At 45.4% G+C, this 26660-nt stretch overlaps 1 protein-coding gene across 7 annotated transcripts in view; it reads right to left on the bottom strand.

Moving 5' to 3' along the window:
* Window positions 1-1008: 1008 nt before the first annotated feature.
* Cpped1 (calcineurin like phosphoesterase domain containing 1) overlaps window positions 1009-26660 on the bottom strand; it is a 114150-nt gene continuing 88498 nt past the window's right edge. For all 7 annotated transcript variants that reach the window (XM_074059567.1, XM_074059568.1, XM_020167241.2 and 4 more), the window contains one exon: window positions 1009-2590. In XM_074059567.1, coding sequence (XP_073915668.1) covers window positions 2361-2590 — 230 coding nt within the window. In that variant the 3' untranslated portion in view covers window positions 1009-2360. The remainder of the gene's footprint in view (window positions 2591-26660) is intronic.

Below are 26660 nucleotides of genomic sequence, written 5' to 3' on the forward strand. Positions count from 1 at the left end.
GCTTCTAAGTGACAAGTCTCTGCCTGGAGCTAGCAGCCGGGTGCAGAGGCTTCGCTGCCCTGAACTTGGTGCCAGCAGGGAGAGGGCCCTGGGCCGTGCCTAGGTTCCACGGCCCACAGGATGGAACCATAGTGCGACATTAAGGTGACCAGAGGTGCTGAGCACAGCAGTATTCTGCCACAGCGGATCTGGTACCAGGTGCCAGCCTCTCGCTATGAAGAACAAGTTCCACGAAGAACAAGGGAGAGAAGGCAGTGTGTGGGAGCATGGGCTCGAGATCGCTCCTCCCTCACTGTGAGCTGGTGGCCTTGGCCACATGACTGACCTTTCTGAGCCAAAGCACTTGAAACACGTAAACCACCACTCAAAACCATAGGCGCCTGCACTCAAGAAAGTCTTTTATTGTTTTCACGGTTTAAGGTACTTTTTTCATTTTTAAAGAAAAAGGATAAGTGAGCCACTAATGAAGGTCTACCACTGAGTGGGCACAGACACATGCTCATCACAGATGTACTTCCTACCTTCTCTCTGAGCCTTACTGTGGTGGGACTTGGCTGCTTTATGACTTAAAAGTGGCGGGAGGCTGAGGACTGAGCTCAGTGGGGATTGAGCTCAGTGCACAGCAGGCACAAAGCCCTGGGTTCAATCCCCAAACACCATGGCAGGAACTTCCCATGATTCTTTTCTCTTGGCATATTCTTGGGGTGTTTTGAAACAGTTCTTTCACTTGCTAGGCTTTTGGGGAAAGGGATTTGCTTAGCTCTATATCCTTCCCCAAGCCCACGAGCTGCACCCCAGAGCAGAGCTTCCCTCGGTGCGGTTAAACCCTTCCCTCCTGAGTCCCACTGTGGGGCCAAAGCTCGTGTGTTTATGGCCCACGTGTCACTTCATCCCGTGTCTCCAGGTGGCTTACCTGTTATGCCTTATTGTATTGTCTTCTGGCCTCTCATACCCACGCCTGCTGTAAAGAAAAATGGACACAAAACAAGAAACACAACAAGACGAGCATTCTGGTTTGGAACAAATTTAATTTTCTTGTGCCCACTAACAATGAGCTGTGGTGTGTCACCAATCTGTGGTATAATTAACTTCTCCTCTTTTGTTCCTTACGAATTTACATATCCAATTATCTTTCTATTTATTTTCTCATGGTTTTACACCACTGACTAAAACCTGAACAAGGAATTTTTTAAATTTAATGCACTCTGCAGCTCATTTGTAACCCTTAGTACAGTCAGTGTAGGGTCACCGAACACTACTGCATGATACTGTGAATCCCTGAAGGGTCTGCAATATCTGGTTACCTGTCCACTGGACGACTGCTTAAAAGACCAGGAGGATCAAAGTACACAGTGTCCAGGAGCTGCCGACAAGCGACAGCTAAGCAGACGACACAAAACAACTTGGATTTCAAGTACCCCACGCTCTTGTCCAGGGATACTGTCCAGCTGCATTTAATCAAAGTCGGTGTCAATTTAGACAGTGTGCCTGCAAGGACTGCTGTGCCCACCAGAATTTGTTTGCTTCTTTTGGGCAGTCTGCACCAATTCCTGCTTTCTCTGCAAGAGATGCAGTTAAGAGGCACTGCCATCCCACCCTGTCTGCCGGCTGCCTGCAGACAGACTGTGACTGTGGACAAACAGAATGGGCTAAGGGTGACTTCACATGCTGCTTTTAGAGGCTTCTGGATGAGATTTTCATACATGGCCAGTGTGTGTATGAAGGTGACTTCATAGTCACCGAAGCAAACTGAAGTCCTGACTGAATGTATCAACTATATTCTGTTCTCTCCGTCAGCCAATAATAAATGTCTCAGAATTTACCAGCAGGGTGGCTGCTTGGCTCCTTGTTAAAATAAGCCTCAGTGGCTCTGGGAAGGGAAGAGACAGGTGTTTTCTTTTCTAGGAAGAAAAGGGGGTGGTGTTTGTGTGGCCTAGCATTTGGGAAGTCGTGACCACAATTTAACACAATCAGATAAAGTTTATTCAAGGAATTAGCAAAGTTCACACCTGTATATTAAGCTGGATCTGAGGTCAAGAGGCAGACATCGATCACATGCTACCAGAGGGAACCTCATTCAAAAGCAGAGTTGAGAATTCACTCAAACATCACGCAGACAGCCTGACATCATGCTAATCAAGAATACACGCCAGGTCCTGAACCTCCTTTTCAAAGGAAAGGCAGTTCTATTTTGCAAAGACTTTTGGCTATAATTTAGGATAGGACCCAACACTTTGATTTATGCAAAAAGACATCAAAGTAGCCCTACCTGGTCTACTCTGACATTTCAGCAGAGGGGTGTGACTTCTGGAAAAATAAGATAGCACAGAAGTAAGGAGTGAGCAGACCCCAAAGGGGAGTCACCCTGTCTTCATCAGCCCCACGAGGTCGTCTTCTAGTCCCTTCTCACTCAGCTCATCCAAACTGTAGTACCGGTGAACAATTTTCTCAGCGGTGACAACGACCACCCGGAGCCCATGGGTGTCTGTGCCCAACTGGCATCCAATGGCAGATGACACCACCATGTCAAGGCTCTGGTAGGTGCCCCCAGCGTTCCTGTGGTAGTGGCCGGAGAACACAGCTTTGACTCCTGCGGGGAAGGGAGAAAGATATTAGAGGGCTGGGGATTTCCACGTAAGTCAGCTGGGGTCGCCCATGGTTTATCTGGGAACAATAACATATTGTATGACATGCAATAAAACTGTATATAATTTTAAAAGGCAGCATAGGTGACATTCAGGACCTTTTCAAGGATAACTCATATATACAACATATCATCAGCATGGTTCTCATAACTGGTACAAGAAAGAACTCAGGAGGAAGACAAGGGGGTACAATGAGTGACTGTGTGAAGACATCATGACAGCAGACACACGTCACATGGTGCAGTAAAAGAATGTTCATAGGCTGCGGGTGAAGCCTGGTGGTGGAGCGCTTGCCTAGCATGTGTGAGGCCCTGGGTTCAATCCTCAGCATTGAAAATTAAAACAAATGTTGGTGGCATTCTAAGAATAGCAGAGCATGGTCAACAGTGATGACCCTCCTTCGTTCCAAACTTATTGACATGACAGATAAAATGGAGTAAATGATAAAGACAGATAAAACGCAAGAAGACCCAAGACTCAAAAATCAAATAAACAGCTGTATGGGCCAGAAACAAAGCAGGAAGGCAAAGAAACGACTTGGGTCAAAATGTTGCCAGAACAAGCTCTTAAAGATGAGAGAGGCCCACGGCATTTTCCACGAGGTAGAGTGACGCATGGCTCATGTGGCTGGCATGGGGTGCCCCTGTTTAGGCGAGACTGAAGGGCTGCTGCTCGGGGCTGGGCTGGGGCAGTGCTGTGCTGGTGGCTGCCTACCAAGCAATTGAAAAGACATTAGCAATCTCTCCATTTCCATGGTGTAAACGGCTGTTACAGTCAATGTCAGGATGGCAGTGTGATGCCACCCAGCCAGCCATGGGAAGGACAGATGCTAGCAGGGCAGTTACGTGGAAACTGAATAGCCCAGGGAGCAGTGACCACAGTCAGATGCAGCAAAAGAACAAGTGTGACAAGTTTTGATTATTTATCACTTAACCTTATTTTTTTTTTCTTTTTCTGGGCTGGGGATGAAAGCCAGGTTTTGCACAGGCTAGGTGAGTGCTCTGCCACAAAGCTACATCCCCAGCCTGCCTCTGCTTTTTAGCAACACAGCCGTCCATGGATATCTGTGGGGGAGGGTTCCAGGGTGCTGCATGAACCCCAAATACTGCTGTGCTCAAGGCTTCACACAAATGGCGTAGATCTGTAGCCTATGCAGTGCTTCTGCACACTTAAGTCATCTCCAGATTATGCACAGAGCCTAGTGCAATGTAAATGCTAAGCAGACAGCAGGCATCCTGGTTGTTCAGGGGTCACTCATGACAAGAAAGGAAAATCCGGACATGTTCAGCATAGATGCAGCTTTTTAAGTTTTGGGGTTTTTTTGGTATTGGGGATTACACTCAGTTCTTTTGCTTTTAGTTTGTTTTTCAGATAGAGTCTCCTGCTTTTTTTGCCCAAGATGGCCTTGGACCATGATCCTCCTACCTCCACCTCTTCAGTAGCTGGGATTACAGGCATGTACCACCATACCCAGCTTGTTTTTGGATAGGATCTCCCTAATTTTTGCTGGCCTCAAAAGGCAATCCTCTAACCTCTGCCTCCTGAGTTGCTGGTATTACAGGGATGTACCACCAGGCCTGGTCCCAACTTAGGTAGGTCCTCTACCACTTGAGCCACTCTGCAGTGGAGGTAATGGGGTTTGAACTCAGGGCCTCCCACTTGCTAGGCAGGCACTCTACCAGGTAAGCCACTCCGTCAGCCCTCAAAAAATATTTTTTGACCTACAGGTGATTAAGTACAGAAGGTTAACTGTAATTAATAGAGAACCTACGTAAGTTAATTTTTAATAATGGATGCTAGCAATCAGTTCACAAAATTCCTTAAAAATCTAACAGTCATGGAGCTGAGGGGCAGCTCAGTGGAGAGGATGTGCTTGGCACATACGAGGCTCCTAGTTCAATATCCTGTGCGAGCATGCACACACACATGCGTACACACACGTGCATATACATGTACACGTGCACACACATATGCATGCGTACACACGCACATGTACACATACGCACACATGCGCACGCATTAAAAAAACCACCAAAAAAGAAAACAACAAGCATGGAACAGAAGAAAGAATTTTCAACTTATATATCGGCACGAGTTTAACATCTAGAAAATACGAGGATGCTTAGAACTTGATGCTAAAATGACAGGGTTTGATGAGACCTTCCTTTAAAGAGGAGACAGACACACACGGCCCATGGCACATGGACAGATCATCACTTATGATCATTGATCAGTAGTGAGATCCAAATTAAACCACAAGATGCCACTTCACACCCACCAGGATCCTGTGACAAGACAGATAGAAAGTAACCCCTGTTCACAGGGCTTTGGAGAAATCCAATCCCTGGACAGTGGCCAGGGTGACCTGCATGGTGCCGCTGTTTGGAAAAACTGGTCATTCCTCAGTGTGAAACACACCATTACCACAGGCCAGCAATTTCACTCCTAGGTGAAATACAGCCAAGAGAAACGGAAGCGTGCCTCTATGAAAACACTTGGACGTGACTGTTTATGGCAGCAGTGTTTATAGTAGCCAAGATGCAGAAGCAACTCACTGTCCATGTACTGATGATTGGAAAATGAAATGTGATTATCGATACAGTGGAATAGTATTCAGCCATAAAAAGCAATGAAGTACTGACAACTGTTACAATGTGGATGAACCTTGAAAACACTATGCTGTGTGAAAGAAGCCAGATGCCACAGGTCACAAAATACAAAATCTCATTTATATAAAATGTACAGAATAGGTAAACCTGTAGACAGAAAAGAGATTATGGTTGCCAGAGGCTGGGGGAAGTGAGGAATGACAGCTAACAGACATAGGGTTCCTTTGTGAAGTGAGAAAAACAGTCTGAAATTAGACCGGCGGTGCTGCAAAACCATGTGAATACATTAAAACCAATGAATTTTATGTTTTAAAAGGGTGAATTTTATAATATGTGGATTAGAGCTCAATAAAAAGGTAAACATGACTTATGCGAAGGAAAGGAGGCTAGAAGGATCCACGAGGTAACAGTTCAGGGCTGATGCTATCAGAACAAGTCCATGTTTGGTGGAAGGTGGACAGCGATGGTTGCAGGCAGGACAGGACTGTGACCAATGTTTACAGACACGGTGCTTCTGAGGTCTGTCAGCTGCGAGCACCCGGGATCAAGGGCGCAGACTGGCAGCGAGCACACCCAGCACGCACACCTTGGTTCCTAACAACCATTCTCTACTAAGAGAAAGGAACCAAGGACCCTCAGAGAAATGGCTGGAGGGAGGACTGGGGCAGGACAAGATGAGACACACATCTTGTATAGCCAGATGGGAGGGAAGGGAAGTGTTCAGAACCAAATCCTGTAATTCTGGGTGTGTCAGTGGGACAGAGAGTCAGAGAAAGTGCTCCCAACAGCCCAAGCTTAATGATTTGAGCAAAACACTGAATTATAATCCAGAGTTCAAAAACTCGCAAGTCTATGCTGATACAAATAAACGAGAGAAAAAGGAACAAATTGTCCATACAGAAGAATAACAACAGTTTCTTCAGATTTTTCAGACTTGAGGTAAAGCCTAGACCCTCACCCCTTAGGTGAGGTGCACTGTGACTTCATTTTAAAGAGGATGGATACAGAGGGGGACAGAAAAAGGCAAAGGGATCCTTCTGGAGACACTGGACAAACATCACTACTGACATCATGTTGATGGTATGTATTCTTTTTTCTCTCTATGTAGCCTGGGCTGGCCTGGAACATGCAGTCACCCTTGTGCTGGAATTAAAGGGCTGTGCTGTCATACTGGGTTTGTTGTATACTTGTGTACTCATGATAAGACTGATGAAATGGAATCTCACCTCTGTGATCTTCCTTCCTTAAACCCATACCACCATCTAATCATGAAAACAAAAAACAAAAAAATCCCCTAAACCTTGAACAGGGGCAATCTTTGCTTCTCAAAGCTGTCAAGGTCATCATCAAAACAAGGAGAACAGAGGAACTGTCACAGTCAAGAGGAGCCTAAGGAGACACCATGACTAAATGTGACTTATCAAAGGTTTTTAAAACAAGTGTTGAAATTTAGAGCAATTTTAGATTTTAGATTTACAGAAAAACCCCATGCTACCACAGGTACCCATCTCCCCATTAATGAACACCTCACATCAGATGGTACTTTTTTAAACACAATCAATCAATCCACATTTGATACATCAATATTAACTCAAGACCATAATAAGATTTCCTCCGCTTTTCTTAATGTTCTTTGTTACAGGATCTAAAGAATTTCCACCAGTTCCTCTCTGGGGAAGGAGACAATGATTGGGAATGGAATTAAGGAAAGACAAGGGAGACGGAAAAGGAGCATGAGCAGAGCAAAAGAAAGGCAGGAGGGGGAGATTCCAAGATGGCGGCTAGAGGGAGGAAGCAGAAAGTGTGCCTCCTAAAGTAAAATCTTGGAGAGACGCTGGAGATACACCTTATAGGAAAAACCACCAAGAAGAGGCAAAACTTTGACTCCTCCACACCTCCAGCCTGTGCATAGCATCTCCACTTCACATTGAACAGAGAAACCTGGAGGGTCCCCGGGCCATCACCAGACACCAGCGCCCAGACGGCTTGGGAAGACGTGGACCACAAGGTGAGCTAAGCGGTACCGCGGTACTCCCACAGACAACCTTGGGTCAGATCAGCATAGCCCCCTGGACAGAACGACCCCACCCAGGGAAAAAAGAGAAAAAAAACTGAATAAGCAGCAATAACAACAAAAAAGACACATAGCAAAGAGGGCAGGGTGCCCTGAAGCGCTGAAGAAGGGGGGAGGGGAAATCCCTCACAAGCCAGCTGGAGAAGGCAGGAACAGCGGCACAGGCCCAGCAACCAGGAGCGGTAAAGCTTGTAAAAGTGGCGGTGGGAGGAAAACTCCACAGGAGAGGGGGGAAGGCCCACTTCCCATGTGAACTGTAAACAAACATGCAGGCCTGAGAAAGCGGGTGCAGTGTCACCTCCCCCAGTGAGCTTGGAAAGGGGAAAGCTTGTAGCAAAGGCTCACGCACAGGAGAACTCTGAGCAAACAAAGCCTGCAGGGCCAGGTGAGTGCTAAGCTCACCCCAGAGATCTGCATAAACAACGCCTCCAGCAACAGCAGGCCGACAGCAGCGGGCAGGTGAGCTACAGCTTCAGATAGCCATTCACAGACCTGTCTCCAGACTCTTTTTTTTTTTTCTCCTTACCTTTGATGAGACAACAACCGAACTACACCTGCATGCTGAAAAACTTACTGAAACTGTATTGCATTTGAACTTGGGACACTTTGTGGGGTTTTTTTTGTGTTGTTTTGTTTTTTTTCCCTTTGATGAGACAATGACAGGACTATTTCTGAGACACCATCTCCAGGGTTGGATGCCGAGGGATGAACACCAAAATTATTAAGACTGAAACTTTATTGCATTTGAACTTGGAGATTTTTATTATTTATTTATTTTTCATTTATTATTTATTTATTTATTTTTATTTTTTATTTTCAATCCTCTCTCTCTAAGGCCTGTTCAGCTTATGGTTGATTAGTACACTATCTCTCCCTGTTTATATCTTTGAAACTTTTTTTTTGTTGTTTGTTTTGGTTTTTTTACTTGTTTATTTGTTTTTCCCCTTTTCTTTAAATTCTTTGCTTTCCATCTCCTCTCACCCTCCCATTATAAATATCACTATTCTTATTATTACAAGCTAGAAAATACTTAATTGCACACAGTACAGGGACAATAACAACACCAAGGGCAATGATGGGAAGACAGAAAAAACAGGGAAACCAGTTTCCCCACAGCAAAAAATTAGTACAGGAACCAGAGGGAATACTCAGATCCAGACTCCAACAAAAGGAACATAAACTATGCCAAAGAACCCAATGAAGCCCACAAGAATAATTTAAAAGAAGACATACTACAGGTACTCAATGAGAATTTTATAGAGATCATACTGGATATGGTCAACCAAAATGTACAGGAGACACTCAAGAAATTCTAAGACAACAAAAATAGAGAATTTGAAAAAGCACAAGATGAAATAAAAGAAACCATAGAAGCACCGTATAAACACCAAAGTGAAAGAACACGATTAATAAAGAGATAAATGAACTCAGGACAAAAATAGAGAACATTAAAGAGGAAGGGACTCAGGATATGGAAAACCTCAGAAAAAAGAATGAAACAGAAATGCAAAACAAAATGGAAGGCCAATCCAGCAGAATAGAACAAACAAGACAGAATCTCAGAACTTGAAGATGAAATGGTAATTAAAGGAAAAACCAAAGAACTATTAATTAAACAACTCAAGACCTGTGAAAAGAAAATGCAAGAACTCACCGACTCCATCAAAAGACCAAACCTGAGAATCATGGGCATCGAAGAAGGAGAAGCAAAGGGAATGTGCACTATATTCAACAAAATAATAACAGAAAATTTTCCAAATCTAAAGAAATCTATTCCCATACAGATGCAAGAGGCCTCCAGAACACCAAACAGACCAGATCAAAATAGAACTACCCCATGACATATTATCATTAAAACAACAACTTCAGAAACTAGGGAAAGAATATTGAAGGCTGTAAGAGAGAAAAAACAAGTAACATACAAAGGTAAACCCATCAAAATCACAGCAGACTTCTCAACAGAAACATTAAAAACAAGAAGAACTTGGGGTAAAATCTTCCGGGCACTGAATGAAAATAACTTCAACCCCAGGATACTCTACCCAGCAAAACTATCATTCAAAATAGATGCAGCAATAAAAGTCTTCCACGATAAGCAGAAACTAAAACAATTTGTGACCACAAAGCCACCACTACAAAGGATTCTTCAAGGGATTCTGCACACAGAAAGTATTTCCTACTCTTTCCTGTATCAACTTTAGAGTTTGTGGTCTGATATTAAGATCCTTGATCCATTTTGAGTTAATATTGGTATAGGGTGATAAACATGGATCTAGTTTCAGTTTTTTGCAGACTGCTAACCAGTTTTCCCAGCAGTTTTTGTTGAAGAGGCTGTCTTTTCTCCATCGTATATTTTTAGTGCCTTAGTCAAAGACAAGTTGGTTATAGTTGTGTGGCTTCATATCTGGGTCCTCTATTCTGTTTCACCGGTCTTCATGTCTGTTTTTTGTGCCAGTACCATGCTGTTTTTATTGTTATTGCTTTGTAATATAGTTTGAAGTCGGGTATTGTGATACCTCCTGCATTGTTCTTTTGACTGAGTATTGCCTTGGCTATTCGTGGCCTCTGGTATTTCCATATAAATTTAACGGTAGATTTTTCAGTCTCTTTAATGAATGTCATTGGAATTTTGATGGGAATTGCATTAAACATGTAGATTACTTTTGGGAGTATAGACATTTTTACTATGCTGATTCTACCAATCCATGAGCATGGGAGATCTCTCCACTTTCTATAGTCTTCCTCAATCTCTTTCTTCAGAAGTTTATAGTTTTCCTTGTAGAGGTCATTCACGTCCTTTGTTAGGTTTATACCTAGGTATTTGAATTTTTTTTTTGAGGCTATTGTAAATGGAATTGTTTTTATATATTCTTTTTCAGTTTGCACTTTGGGGACATTAGTAAGTAAAATGCAAGTGACTTGTACTGTGACAGCTAGTCTGATAACTGAGCAGGCTACTAAGTGCCTAACAGTGCGTGGCACATACAGCATAGAGGCTGGACAGAGGACAGTTCACATGGCAGGGACACAGCAGGTGACACTTTACCATGTACTCAGACTAGCACAAAACTGCAAACTCATCACTTGTTTATTCCTGGCAGTTGCCACTTGATATTGGTGGACTGTAGATGGCCATGGGTAACTGAAGCCATGAGAAGCAAACCTTGGTGAGGGGAGACTTCCAAACAGGAACTGAGAAAAAAAGAGGCAGGCAGGTTTTCATGCACTGGCATTGCAAGGCGCCAAGCATACCATGCACAAACAGCAAGCTGCAAATTGTGCTGTCTGTGAAATAAAGATAACGCACATGCAGGAGGGTGTGTGCGTGGAAGGGGGCGGGCTGAGCATGGGGCACCACTCTCCCTTTCATATTACTGTACAGTAACTCTTAGCAGGTCGCCACATGATCAGGGATAAAGTATCAAGGAGATGTGATCAGGGAAGGGGTGACCAGATGGACCAAGGAAAGGCAGGAGGGATACTGGTGCCGCCATACTAGGGCCCAAGCCGTGCAGTGGATGAGCTGTGGCTGGAGGCACTGGGCTGGTTGCCTGATGAGTCCCTGCAACAAACGGAAACCCGAAAACTCCTGATCCCACAGACACGACTGCTTTCTCGAAGCCTTCCTGGAATCTCCACGCCTCAGGGAGCTCCAAGCGGTTGGCAGAAGCACTTGGCAAAGTACTATTTTTTTGTACACTAAATGATGCTTATGCAATTTGGCTCTTGTTGCCTACCTCACAAATGTAAGCTGCACTATTTTGGAAAAAAAATGCCTGGCGATTGTGAAAGAAGCTTGTTAGTAGCTTAAATTTCATACCATATCCTTGGTAGTGACAGAGATGGGAGCATCAGTGGTGGTTGGTTAGGTGGGTGATGCAACTTTGGAGCAGAGCTCACTGTACTTCAGACAGCAGGGCTTCTATGCATCTGTGTGTCCCCTTCCTTGTACCTTTATATCCACTATGGCTCACCATTTATTGTCCTGCGACAACAGGAAATATGACCAATGAGTAGTCTCAGAGTAGCCTAAAAAGGTCTAGAAATAAACAGCCAGTGAGCAAAGCAGTTGTGTTCAAAACCTTCCACCCCTAATAGAAGTTTTTTTTCCCTTTATTGCAATGAGAAATTAACATTTTGGGGTCCTGAATGAGAAATCAAGCAATGGACACATGAGGAATTTATAAAGGGATGGTCTGCAGGAGGCTAAAGTTTGTCCCAAAGTGGTTAGACTAGCCAGGCACGGTGGTCCATGCCTGTAATCCCAGCTGCTCAGGAGATGGAGAGCAGGAAGAATACAGTTTGAGGTCAGTACTGGTGAAAAACAGTGAGATATCCTCCTGCCCCCTATTCAACCAATAAGCCAGGCATGGTGTTGTAGACCTGTGATCCCAATTATACAGGAGGTGTAGGCAGGAGGATCGTGGTCTGAGGCTAGCTCTGGACAAAAACTCGAGACCCCACTCAAAAAATAATTGAAGCATAAAAAGACCGTCAGTGTGGCTCAAGTGGTGGAGCACCTGGCCAGCATGCACCAGGCCCTGAGTTCAAACCCCAGTACTGCCCACAACAAAAAATGTTAGACAGAAAAACTCCATTCTCTCAGACTCTGGTGGTGTGTTCAAGGCTCCCAGTGGAAACTGAAGAACCAGATCCAGAGGAAGCCTGGTGAATATTTTGTGGTGTGAGTTCCTGGAAAGCCTGGGAGCTTTCAACCTGAACATATTCTCCTTGTCTTGCTTCAAGGAAGGGCAAATACACATGGAGGAGCATGGAACCCAGAGGAGCTTGGACGCAGAAGAGAATCAGCAACATCTGTGCCATGCAGGACGCGAAGTCCTTTCCATCCTTCATCCCACCGCGTCCTCCAATGGACATCGGTCCTAGGACTCATGTCATCTCCACTGTCCAGTTGAGAAGACAGAGGCCAAGAGAAGCTAAGAACACAAAGCTCACAGCTGGACATCGGGGTGGCAGGACCAGAGCTCAGGGACTCAGGTATCAAGGGCCCTTGCCTTAACCAGCCTTGCAGGCTCTGGTTCAGTTCCGATTTGGGGACCTGGGCGCATTTCTGACCTTTGTGAATGACTTCCTCATCTCTAGGACAAGTAGTAGCAATGCCTCTTGTGGGTGGCAGAGTGGTCTAGGGGATAGGGACATGCCAATAGCTCCTTTCCCCCAGCAGGCTTCCTCCAGGCAGGGCCAGCTGTCACTGCTGGAGCTGGGCCCATGCCGGGCCCCACATCCAAGCTTTGTACTGTGCAGGTTCTTGTGAGAGTGACAACTCGGTCCCTTCCATGCCAACAGAAGTTTACTGGGCCTGGGTTTCTATCAGCTTCTGGTAGGGGAGCATCGATTTATAACTCAATAGAAGTGAGAAATGTATTAATGAGACACAGTTCCCTGATGGCGGATGGATTATACTGGAGTTTTTAGGAGTTGGGCAGAATTTCCATTCCGACACGCCTCTATGGTTCCTTAATTGAGTATTACGGAGAGATTGTTTTTGAATTAGGAACTGCTGTGGGGCGATGACAAACATCTTAAATTACTGCCAGAAGAATTTTCAGCAAAGACGGTCACAGCGTCCACATGCAACAGCGTTCGTAGCTCTAGCTTCTCATTTATTTTCTCCATGGTATCAAGTGATGAAGATGCAAACAAGCTATTTTTAAGATTTGATTCATTTCAAATCAATCAGAGGGATGGGATAGGATCTCTGCATAACTTAATATTCTAATATTGGAAGCTTGCTTCAAATCAATCAGGAGATCAGGAATAGTTGTGCTATGCAATGCCGATTTAGGCTTGGAACGGGTCAACAAGTTCTAATGGGGCAGCTCGCATGTTTATTCTGCAGGAGCGTACCTTTGTCAGTGATGCCAGCGAAAACTGTGTCATAGGTCATCAGGTACCATGAGCTATTCTGTGACCAGGAGAAAAAAGAGAAAAGGGAAGGGAAAAAGAAAGGGTGGGTGTGACCTTACAGAAAACAGGTATGGGAATCTTGTGAGGAGTTAGCTTCCTAAGCAGGCAGGCAGGAGGCAGGCAGAGACAGAGACAAGGCCAGGGGAGAGACAGTGTTTCTCAGGCAGGTTGAGTGGTGCTGGCGGGACAGTCAGTGGGCTTGTCACTACTGAGTCAGGGCCTGTGGCTCGCCAATTTGGGGAGTTCTACATTCTAGCATAACCACTCAGAATTTCCCTGCTGTGTATATTTCCTGGACCTAAGTGTCCAGTGGCCCAGGACTGCTGGGAAACGTGGAGAATACAGTGTGAAACACAGTGGGCACCATTCCAGCAACTGGAACCTCAAGGCCTACAGCTAGGGAGTAATGGCAAGAGCTGTTTATGACAAAATGCAGGAAGCAACAGGACTGAGTGGCATTTTATTTACTGAATATCTCCTATAAGCTAAGCACTCTGAACATATATCATCTCACTTAAGCTTCGTTTAGAACCCCTTAAGGAAGAAATCACCCATTACACAGATGAAGGAATGACACAGGGAAGTTACGTGGCTTGCCTGGGGTCACACAGCTAGCACATGTATTTGGATCAGGCCCACTAAGAAGCACACATTCCATCCGTATGTGAAATGCTGCAGGCCCCGTAAGGAGGCTTCCTGTAGGAGGTGGCTTTGACCTGAATACCCTCACTCTTCCAGTTCTCTGCTCACATGTGACCAAGCAGGCTCACGATTATGGGGTGATGCTGCTGCTGTTGGAGTGTTCGCTACCTGCAAGGCATCATTGCAGGCACGTACTGTGTTTTTAACTCATTTATTCCCCCATCACTTTCCTAGGAAGGAGATTAGGTTATTATTCTAGTTTTACAGATGAGAAAACAGACATGAGATTTACACACATTTGGCATTTGCCTGACTTAGCCTGTGAATGGCAGCATGGGGTCTGAAGCCATGGTCTGACACTAGAGTCGGTGCTCCAGAACAGACACATCAATCCTGGGGAACACCAGGAGCAAGAAAGGGACTCAAGGTGGCTTCAGAAGCAGCAGGCATCAAACACGAGGCTCCCGAATTTCCTCTCTTAAAGCTTCCGGAAGACATTGGACAGAAGAGGTTCACCATCAGTTATTGCACCAATACCTGGGTTGGCCGAGAGGGGCCCATGTTCCTATTTATGACTTTCCATTGCTGTGACACAGTGCCCATGGCCACTTACAATACAAAAGGACACAGATCTCCTCCTCCCTCTGCAGCCCACGAACTCTCAGGCTCCCAGGTAAAGAGCAGTGCTGAGAAATAATCTCTCTCCATGGTGCAGAGGCGCCTGGCGGTGCTTGGGTGTCCACAGCTGGGGGTGTGACCACAGCCCAGCTGCATGGTGGGGCTTCCAGGCACTGGACTCCACAGTTAACTACAGTCCTGCATCCTGCAGCCTCACTGCCCCCTTATTCCTTTTCTCCATGACAGACTGTGCTTGACTTTTTATTTTCCCCTTCCTAAGGAGCTGGACATTGAAAACATGTGTGGAATATGCAACAGGGCTGCATTTTATTAATGTTAATATTTGGCTGCCAGAAAAGCAGTGTGCTATGGTGTGAATATAAAATATCCCCCACAGGCTCATGCATAGAGGGCTTGGTTGTCAGCTGATGGGTTTTCTGGAAGTGACTGGATCCTGAGTACTCTGACCTAATCAGTGGGTTAATCTCTTGATGGAGTCGTATCATGATGGCATTCTTGGGAAGTGCTGAAATGAGGAGGAACTAGACCACTGGGGGCGTGTCCTCAGAGGCTGTGTCTTACCTTGGTCCCTTCCTGTCTCTGCTTCCTGCCCACCATGAGGTGTGTAGCCTCTGCTACACACTTCCGCCACCATGATGTTCTGCCTTCACTATAGACCTAGACCAAAAGGAGCCAAAGACTAGGGACTGAACCCTCTGAAACTGAGCCAAAATAATACACAGTGGCAGGCCTGAGGTGACAGCCAAGCGATATGGATGTGGGTTTGCTGCTCAGCTGAGCCATGTGAGTGTTGTAGATTCTTCAACATCTCTGAGCCTCAGTTTCCTAATTTGGAAGGCAGGCCCAGTACCAACTACCCGCCAGAATCATCACAAAGACCAAGTAAGAGCTGCAAATATGCCTGGGGTCACCTGGCAGGAAGCTGCAGGTCACATACTCCGATGGCGCTCAATAAATACACTTTCTTCTTATCTTTCTCCAAGTATCTGATCAGATCTTTTTTTTCTTCACTTGCACAAATTACATCTTTCCCGCTATTCATAATTTCCTCTTTATTTTTAAAAGAAGACGCAGGCTTGTAAGGGGATGGCGCGTGGGGCGCACATTCAAGTTTCAGTCCAGAACGGACAATCTTCTAAATTCCCAGCACCCGCTTCCCATGCCCAATCTTAAACACAGCTGTCAGGACAAGAGGCTCATTAAAAAGACTGTTTTGACTGATGGAACGTTCATGTATCAAATTGGAAATCAGTCCAAAAATACTAGAGGGAGGTAGACAGGGGTGCTGGCCAGCCATGAAAGGAACAGTATAACAGAATGTTAAGGATGAAATGTGCCAGGGAGAAGGTGCCTCTCTTTGCCTGGAGCCAGGGAAGGCAGAGGGGGAGGACCAAAGTCACTGAAATGTCAGCACCTTGATTAAGTCCATTTCTGTTTTAAAAACTGGGGAAAAGAGCTAGGCATCATGGTACATATCTATAATTGCAGCTACTCTGGAGGTGTAGGAAGGAGGATTAGAGTCCAAGGTCAGTCCTGGCAAAAACACAAGACCCTATCTGAAAATAAAACTAAAGCAAAAAATACAAAAGGGGTAGAGATGTGGCTCAAGTGGTGGAGTGCTTGCCTAGCAGGCACAAAGCCCTAAATTCAATCACTGTAAAACAAAAAAATGAAAGAAACAAAACAAAAACAAAAACCCAAAACTCCCATCAGGCAACAATCCTTTAAAGAACACATTAGCCAAATTAATGTAACAAGCTTCTCCTTCCTGGGTGCTTTGAGACTCTGCTCCTGGGTCCTCTTCCTCCATGAGCTCTTTGCATGGCCTTCCCTGGGCTCCATCTACATCCTTTTCCTCCTGTCTCTTCTCTCACTGGTGACCGTGGCTCTGTTGTCACTTCAGTCTCCCATTTGCCACTGACTCTGAGTCATTTCTAGCCCATGCCAGGTCCTGTGTTTCTAAGGACCTCTCTCTCTGGTGTTCCTGAAGTGCTGGAAACTAAGCCCATTTCCCCTGCCACGCCTACCCCTCTTCCTGTGGGTTTAACTGCCCAGCACCCACAGTAACTGATCCAGGGGCGAGTTCCTTCCTCCTTTCCCCTCCTGGTCTACTTGTCCCACCCTGTTGGTTTGTCTGTCTAAGCCTCCCTATCCATCCCTCCCCTCCATCCTCAGTGTAGTATTCACCTTTGCCTGGCCTCCTGTGATCCAGTCTGTCTTCTCTGCTCCAGGTGTCCTAGAGGGGAAACCCAATTTCCCCTCTTTGGCAATATAATCTAAGGGACCGCAGAGTTCTAGTATGTTCTGATTTTATCAAAGGATTACTACATTCCTGACAGAAGGAGGCCCGACATTACTAACAAGAAGATGAAAGGCAGTGATGCCGGAGTGAGTGCTGATCTGGAATCCCATCTGTTATTTAAATGCTACATGACAATCTCCCTGAGCAGGTTTCCTCAGTTTCCAAAAGTGGCTGATAACAGATCCCCCATGGGGTGCTGAGGGCTTCTGAGGTGATGTCTTTGAATCCTGGCACAGACTCACATCTCTTGCTGGGGTCACCTCTGAGTGCTGTGGTTGAAGTTAGGTGTGAACTTCCTTCCTTGCCTTGGGAGACCCTGCTGGTTGCCTCTCAATATCCATTTCCTTCCCTTTCTTTTTTGCTTTTGCTCTGGGAAAAGTCCAGCTCTAGGAGGTCAAAGGCTTCCTTCCCAGAACCAGGGTCAAGGCAGCAATGGTAATTCTCCTTCTATGGCTGCCAAGGGGCTGGGAAGGGCCCTGCGACCCAGCTCTGGGAGGAAATTGCTGGGGGTTCTGGAAAAGACTTTGTTTCCCCTTTTCTGTCTCTGGGGTTTCCAAGTCTTTATGAAACATCCAGAACTGTAGTCACTGCAGAAAACCCAGTCTCAGCAAGAGTCAAGCCAGAGAGGGCAGAGATTCTGGGTGAAGAAGCTGGGTGAGATTTTGGTCAACTCTGACCACCTGTGGCCTTCTATTCATATGACAGAATTTCCTTATTTTGAGCCAACCACACTGCAGCTTCCTCTTTCGTAGAACCCAAAGGCCCTTATTGAACCTTGTATTTGTTAGAATAGGAACTTCCTTTTGGGGTGACCAGTAATCCACTTTTGAACACTATAAAAGTTGGCTTTGGAAGCTCTTACAAACAGAGTTCACCTGTTATCCAGGAAATCTGGGAAGTTTCCTCATTGGGGTAACATCAGTAAGAGTCTGTGGAAGTATTGTTTGGTCAATGATCTTGATGTTGATTCTGCCCTGTGAAGCTGCTTTTCCAGGACCCAGCACGGATCCAAAGGCAGCACCTAGGTGGTTCTTCATCAGAGCAGGAAGGACACAGAGATGGGGAGGGTAGCTCAGTGAAGTTTAGGCACATTTCTATGACAGCCTGGAAACAGACAACACACATCGGAGGCAGAGTGTGAACTACCAAACCCCTCAAACATGTTACTCAAAACCAAAGATCTCTTGCTGTCTTTGATTTAGATGGTGGCCCTGTCCTTGTGGTCAGAAGAGGTATGATGTCCATAATTTTGGGAAAAATACTGAAGGCTCACTTTATCATGTCATCATGATGGAGCTGAAGTACTGAGACTGGGGTGGCCAGGCTACTCCACCCTGGGAGCCAAGAATACTTCTTACATTTCTACCTGGCTACAGTTAGGTTTATGTAAACACCTGCATAAGACACTCAGTTTTGCCTCATGGTCCACAAAGCCTAAGACTTTCACTATTAGGTTCTTTGCAAAAACAGTTTGCCAACCCCTGACCAAGACTTCTTTTTATTATTCTTTTTTTCATATTTAAAAAATGTAAAAGATACAGATGAGTACAAAAATGATGTAACATTCATATTGCTATTGCACAGAGATAACATATCGTAAGATCTACTTTCACTGTTTTTAAAAAAGAAATATTATAATTATAGCTAAAGTCTCTTTTGTATCAGAAGCTCTAGGCTTTACCAGCAAGGCCTGGCTAGAAGTTAGGCCAAGAGGTAGGTGAGTTCAACGAGGTTGTTGAGGAGGCAGGGAAAAAAGAATTCTTACACAGTGTTGGCAGGAATGTAAGTTACTGCAGCCACTATGGAAATTGGGATGGAGGAGCCTTGAAACCTAAAGTAGAACTGTCATATAATCCTGCTACACCATGTCTGGGCATATCCCTGAAGGAATAGAAGTCAGCACACAAGAGATATCTGCAAACCCATGTTTATCGTGGCACTATTCACAACTGCCAAGTGATAGAGTCAGCCTAGGTGCCGGTCAGTACGTGAATAAATAAAGAAAATGGACTGGGAGTATGGCTCAAGTGGTAGAGCACTTGCCTGGCAAACCCCAGTACCACCAAGCAAGCAAGCAAGCAAGGAAGCAAACAAACAAAAGCAAAGAAAAGAAAATGTGGTATCTATACACAATGGGGTATTATTCAGCCATAAAGAAGAACAAAATAATTAGGTTGCTTGTAGGAAAATGGATGGAATCAGAGATTGTCGTGTTAAATGAAATAAGCCAGACTCAGAAAGACAAGTAGCACATGTGGGGTGTGGAGGAGGGGATGTCATGAAAGTAAAAGGGAGTAAGGATGCAGGAAGAGAAAAGGGAGTAAGAAAGATTAAGAGTTGGGAATATGAGCAAAGCACATTATATGCAGGTATGGAAATACCATGAAATCCATTATTTTGTACAATTAATACACACTAATAAAAACCAAACAAAGAACTTTTGGGGTAAAAAAAGAGAAAAAGAAGTGCCATTCCACAGCCCTGACAGGAAGACAGGAACCAGGTACTGGATCCCAACACTTCAGTATGCTGGTGGAGAAAACAAAAAAGGTTTCTTTTTGCCATAGACAGACGGTGGGCTTGGCCAAGATGATGCTACCTGCAAATGCGAGTTAAGTGAATTTTAGGTGACCCAACACTGGCACTGAAAGGACTGATTTTTCAAGACACAAGCATGATGGTAAGGTTGCTATGAATTAAAAGGAGGAAAAAATGAATGGAAGAAGAAAGGAAGGACAGAGGCATGAAATGCCGCTGATATGGAGGTCGTCCAGGGTCACAGGTGCCAGGCAGGTCATCCATCAAGAGGAACCATACTTCTGCCAAACAGAGCAAGAAAGGAGCCTTCCCATCTTTGAATGTATTTATGGCGAGAGAAACTGAAAACATAAAGATCTCGAAGGCATCATGAAGTTTGTCCCCCTCTGTGGTGTCCACACTGGGGGCAAGTCTGTCCCTTCCCCGACTTCTCCCCTAGGCTCTGCGCCTCCTGGGGGGCGGGGCAGAGGTGGGGGTGAGGGCAGTACTCACCCATCTTTGTCCTTGTTTCACATGCAGACAACATGAGTGATAGACTGAGAGATGAAAAGATGGAGATGGCAACTGACAAAACATCGCACCCTTAGTGCCAAGAGCTCCAGGCACAATGCTGAATCTCTTCAGCAAAATGTGACGCGGCCACATGTGGCCTTACCAAGACCAGCCTCAGGCATCAGTTCCATAGATAGGAAGATGAGCAAGCAGCTTTAAGATTTAGGCTTTTTTCCACACAAAGTTCACGGCAGTAGTATTGATCCCAGAGAGCAGTGGAAACGGCCTAAATGTCTAAAAATGGCAAGAGTTAAAGGAAGTGGGGATGGTGGTACATGACTGCAATCCCAGCTGGTCAGGAGGTGGAGGCAGAGGATCACTATCGGACACCAGTCCAGGCAGTCAGTGAGCCCCTACCTGAAAAACAAACTAGAAGCAAAAGGGCCGGGGCGTGGCTCACGAGGTAGAGTATCATGAGGCCCTGAGTTCAATCCCCAGTCCCATGGCAGGGGAAGAAAAAGCTAACAGAACACATCTTGTCTCTGCACAACGCAGCAGCAGTTCAGGGACATTTTTAACAACATGAGATAATGCTTTGCATGACATAACCTTGTGCATCCAAAATGCTCACGTCACATGATCTCGACGGTATGAAGAAGGCAGTTCTTAATAACACGCTCATGAAGGGACTGCTTATAAACCAAGACCCTGCTCAAACCCCTGAACCTGGGCGGCTGGACAGAATGCACTGTTATTATGAGAGACTTCAAAACGCTGCTTGTGGTGCAGGATTTCATACAGCGGATGGAAATGACACTGGGGAGGTCACTGGCGAAAAAGGCTTGGCAGAGTGAATGTACCATACCCTCCCCCCAGATCCTGGGAAGCTAATCATCGAATTATTGACACATTCATAAGCAGAGCCCTAGGAAACCCAGCGAAATCCACAGGTGACCTTAATAATGCTGCTGCCAAATTCTTTGCACGGACCAAGAATTTTTTCAGAAACTTTGGGCCATGGAAGCCAAGTCCACATGGACCCACTCTCTGCTCAGGCTGAGCTGGCATTTCACCAAACACCAGCTGAGACAAACTGGTTGCCAACCTTGTCTCTGTTCTCAACATCGTGTCTCAGACCCACCTTTGTTATTTTTTCAATCCCTCTTTCTGGAGCTACGGTCTCCATTCCAAGTGAGCTTTCTCTGGGGTGCATAATCCTCTGGAGCTACGGTCTCCATTCCAAGTGAGCTTTCTCTGGGGTGCATAATCCTCAGCTAATGCGTGCACCCCCGCAGGACTCATATTCCTGGGGGTGCCATGCCTCCCTGGCTGGACCAGCTCCTTCCCTCAGAGCTCCTGGAGGAAACAAGTGAAAGGGTCCCGGAGGTGGACTCCACCTCACCCAGGTGTGGCATTCTTTCCTTCCAGCTGCCAACACTCACTCCTAGGTGCATTCTGCTCATTACCACGATGCTGAGCAGAGCCAGGGCAGAGCCCAGCCTTGCCTGGTCGCCTCCAGGCTGGATAAGTCAGTTTGACTCCCTGCGCCTCAGTTTCCTTGTCTACAAAAGCAGAGCAACAGTGCTTGTCGTGTCGTGTTTCTTAAGTGGCAGTGTTATCATACTGGTGTCGTGTTCAGTGTGTTTTAAATGACGCAGAATAAGGTTGACTCTCAACAAAGCAGCTCACCCTGTGAACTTTAGTACCCACTGGGGACACTGTGCAGCCACTGTCACAGGGACACAGGACTCAGTCTAGTTAGCAGAGGAGGGGCAGAACCCTCACTGTGAGAAAGACCAGGGTTCCAGTCCCCACATTAGGTCAGCGGTACCAAAGGGAAAACAGGTCTGCCCTTAAGCGTCAATTCATTTAGCGTTAGGTCAGTTAAAACACTTTCAGCACTAATGATGGTATTAATAGCAATAATTACCAGGACGGATCACCTGCCAGAGCCGATGCTCTGTCCAGAGGCTGGCTTATCTTACCAACCTTGATGGGACTGCCCTGCCTCAGCCTGTGACCTGCAAAAACCAGCCTCTAGCACCTGAGCTTGAGGGTCAGTACAGTGGGGAGACAGCAGCCCCTCGGGGCTGTTTGTAGAAGCCACGGTGACGGAGAGCGTGACGGGAGTGAGCAGTACTGTGGCTCTGAGGGGACTGTCCATCTCCTGCCCTCTTCTTGGTCCTTCAGTGGCACCACAGACCGCTAGGCCCTCCAGGCAGGGTGGGCAGCCTGCCCTAACATGGCCTCTTCCACCTGGACTTCAACTGCACACAGGACAGGGCCCTGCAAAAGGAAGACACTGAAGAAAAGTCATTTCCCTTCCTCTCACAGACACAAGGCCTGGAGGGCCTTCCTCCTCACCTGTACCACAGACACGGATGAGGCATCTTCAGGGTTGAGACGAGGGGCATGCAGGACCACACTTGGCCCTCAGGGCTCTTCATCTTTCACATCAATCATAAATACAATTTTCTCTTTTTTTTCTTTCTGTGGTATTGGGGTAAGAACTCACACTTGCTAGACACTTGAGTCACAACCACAGTCCTTTTTGCTTTGTTTTTCAGATAGGGTCTCATGCTTTTGCCTGGGCTGGCCTTGGACCACTATTTTCCTCCCTCTGCCTCCAGAGTAGCTGGGATTATAGATGTGAACCACCATACCCAGTTTATTTGTTGAGATGGGGAGGGGGGTCTCACTAACTTTATTCTTGGGCTGGTCTCAAATCTCTATCTTACTATTTCCGCTTTCCAAGTAGCTGGGATTACAGGGATGAACCACCACATCTGGCCTGAGAACATTGTTTTTAAATGAAAAGGCAATGACATCAAAGCAGTTTCTAGCTTATTTTACACAGCAATGTTCTAGATTTGTACTGTTTAAATGAAGGCAAGTCCAGTCAATGAAAAGTAACTTGAACTAATAGAGGAAGTGAGAGTGTTTTTCTCAGACAGGTGCTGAGGGGTGCATGTCTTCACCCAAACCCATGCCACCATTTCATCCTATTGACACCTGCGCTGTGTGGGGACTGCTCACTGGCAGAAGGGACCTCATCAGAGGTGGCCACCTGATCTTGAACACCCCTCCTGTAGAACTTTGAGCCAAATAAACTTTTATTCCTTATAAATGACGTTGCCTGTGGTATTCAGTTACAGTAACGGAAAACAGACTACGATACTAGGGATATGGAGATTTTACAAAGGAGACTCTGGGCTAATTTCAAAATGACACTAATTGCTATTTTTAAAACACGACTATAAAATATTTTGACTTCATAAACTGAAACACTGCTGTTTTCCAGGCCCCAGAAGTTCCTTTTTGAAATGTTGCAGTGAGATTTTTTTCAACAACATTTTTAACTTTTAATCTAAGAGTGATCTGCAACTCCAGAAAAGGACTTTCTCTACCTGTTTTGCTCAAGCCCTGGCCTCAGGGCCTCACACGAGCCTCCTGCTATTTGCTGAGTGAAGAAATGCTGACTTAACTCTGGGAATCAGCAGCACACATTCACACAATGCCAGATTCTCAATTTACAAATATTTACAATCAGGACTTGATTTTAACTTTAATTAGCTTAACTGTTAAGGATACCTCCAAAGTGAGAAGAGAATCCATCACTTCATACCAGATGTAGCTCCGGCAGTTGGTCTTTTATCTAAGCTTACAGCGAATGAGACACAGGCATCAAATGACTAAAAGCACGATGCTTTATGATGAATGGATCACAGCATGAGACAGACCAAACCTGGGAAAATTAATGTACGAGCAAGTGCTAGAGAATAATTAGAGAGGGTAAGACTCCCCAGGTTGAAATTCTGGGCTCTACAGATGCTTAAAAAAGGACTGTTTTGTCAATTGCTATTAGAAAGTTGATTAAAGAATAACCACCCAGCTAAGTTTTTAAAAATGCACTTTAAACAGAGGGCATTCTAAGACAATTGCTGGTGTCTCCTAGGCACGTTTGCTAGGTGTGGAAAAATCTGACTATGAAGTTATGCATTCAAAGCTTGTTTACAACCACATTAAATGGTGAAGCATGTGCTTTAAAAAATACTCAACTTTGTTAGGATTAACAAAAGGATAGCCATGATAGGACAACTGTTAACCCCAGAAAAACCTTCCCACCCAGCAAAACTTCCCCTCAGGGCTCTCCCCTACATCTACTCTAAGTCTGTAAGTGGCAGTGGGGTTCTGGCTTTGGCTGGATGCTCCCCTCCGCAGGACTTCTTCCCAAATAAACCCTGTGCTAGTGTTTGAGCCATTTCCTGCCTCTCTATTCTGAGCTTCTTTCGGTTTAACAGATGGTGCCAAAACCCAGGACCGAGCTTGTAGGATCAGTTCTCAGGTCTTGCAACCTAGGAAGCAGCGGACAAGTAGCAGCCCTCCCTACATTCATTCTAGGACCCTGAGTGAAGACTAGAGCCATCCTCCCCCATCCCCTGCTTCCTCTCCCTCCCTTTTCATCACTTGATCTCTCTCACCCTTTCCTTTCTTTGATGGCTCCACCAGGGACCAGTTTCCCATCACTGGACTTCCATCTGTCACTGGCCTTCAAATTTTGGTGAGTTTCCCCTCCTTCCAGGTTTCTCTCTCACTGCCTGACCTACTGGGGATGTCCTACTGTCAACCATGGTGAAGCCCTAGCAGGGTGAGAGACTCCCTCTGTCCACCAACTAGGTGGACTCACCTGCTCTTTTCTAAGGATGCTTAGGAAAATCCAGGTGAACTGCCTCATGGACTGTCAGTTGGTAGTGAGGACGTTTCTGCCTTCTGATAACTCTGTCCTACCAGGAAGGACCACTACGGAGATTACTAACTGCTTTTTCCCCAAAAATGGGCCAGTCTACTGCGCTGTCTCCTCCAAAACCTTCAGACCCTGGGTCTCAAAGAAGTCATCTACTGTAACAGGTCTACCCCAACAAACAGGACATCTTCAATTTCCAAATTCAGCATGATCTCAAAAACTTCCTCCAATGCTATGGGACATGGTCCACAGTCCCTCTAATCTAGGCCTCTGCTTATCTCTGCTCTAGGCCCTCTCTCTGTCAATCTTGTTCGCCTCATCATACTCTCCTCCTAAAGGAAAAATCCCCCTCAGATTTCTGTCTTTCCTTAAAAAAAGTCCCTCCTCCTCTGACTTTGACCCAGCTCAATGTCATCCTTTCCTCGTCCCTCAACTCACAACATAAGGTAACTTCGAAACTCTCTCTCTAAATCTGTCTCAGCTATGATGGAGGTTTCTTTCACGCCTCCCACTCCATAGCCTGCTCCTGTCTCCTTTCCTGGACTGGCCATCTGAGAGAGGACAACAGAGACAGAAATGGACAAGGAGAAAGGGAAAGAAAAGTCCTGCTCAAGTCACATGGTCAGTCTTCTCAGCCACCTGAGTGACTCACAGGATCCAAGGGCTAAAAAGATGAAAAGCAGCTCCAGTCATCAACCACACATCATAAATGTCCTGAACTTCTGGTCTTCCACCTAGTGCTAAGCCTCTAAGTCTACCTAAACCCTCTACTAACAGTTTTCTCCTTTAAGTCTTACTTTTGAGATGGGGTGTTTTCCCACCGCAGACATGTCAAGGCCAGAAGAGGGAACAGGTCATATCCAGGTTGCTGCAGGCAACCACCCTGGGCTGGCCTGTCCACTCTCCTGGCCAAGGCACCAAGTGGTTGGGGTTATGGACCTAACCCCCTCAGCCTCATGTGTGCACAGGCTGGAGGGACCAAACAGGGAATCTCAATTCTCTACATTTTCTTTATCTCCTACGAACGCCCCATGGATTTTAAATTGAAATCTCAGTTTTCCAGGTTAGCTCAAAGGCAAAAGGGCAGCCCTTCTAAGTTCTGCTATGGATTCAATAAGGCATTTGGATTTTTTTATTATGAAATGTCCCTTGCCTAAAATTAAGTCTTGAGGGCTATCTTGCTAAGATAGTCAGATATCACAAGTTTCAATGGAGACATAATCCTTTTTACCAAAACAGTCTGCCCCTTTCCTAGCCTGACATACAAATTCTAATTTAAAAAACCACAAATTTTTAGTATAAAATAAGATGGTGGATTCGTGCATCCCATATCCTTTGTCTGGATGAAGATATGGGATGCCAACCCTACACCCAAGAGTAGGCTCCCTAAATTTATGTTAAAGGTTTGGCTAATAACAAAGTTACTGTAGCTCAAGGTAAACTATTATTAAGAGATTATTTAAAAAACACCCTCTAGAGGTAAACCTAAGCCTTCAATATCTAAGCGTACACTTGGAATTAATGTAATTGTTTTGTACAATGATGTTAGAGACTAAAGTCTGATAGCTATGGCAAATCTTATTGGAGACTGAGACTGATTCAAAGCACTTTCCTAGAGTAGACTCTTGCTTCAGCTACCGAGTCTCCTAAATGAGTCCTAAAAGAACAGAATGGGGCACATCCCAATTTGCTAAAATTTTAGAAGTAACTGACCAATAGTCTCATGGCCACTTAATTTTTGAGCTCTTGAATCTGTGCACACTTAAATTGACATTTATGGCATGCCTAACTGAAAACCTTTTGCACATGGGTGCACATGAACATCTTAAGTGAGATTCTTACAACAGTAGATGTAAAAAATTAAAGGCTTCTGTTTTCTTCTCTCCTCACCTCTTCTGCTGCTACTTTTAAGAAAAAACAGTTTTTCAAGGTTCTTATGTCAATGAGGTCCAACTAAAATATAGGCATTATTTTATGAACAGTAACCTTAATCTGTTTCATTTTGTAATGAATGAAGTAATAATAACTGGCTCTATTAACAAATGTG

This window comes from Castor canadensis, chromosome 17, assembly GCF_047511655.1.
Source record: "Castor canadensis chromosome 17, mCasCan1.hap1v2, whole genome shotgun sequence".
Taxonomy (NCBI): domain Eukaryota; kingdom Metazoa; phylum Chordata; class Mammalia; order Rodentia; family Castoridae; genus Castor; species Castor canadensis.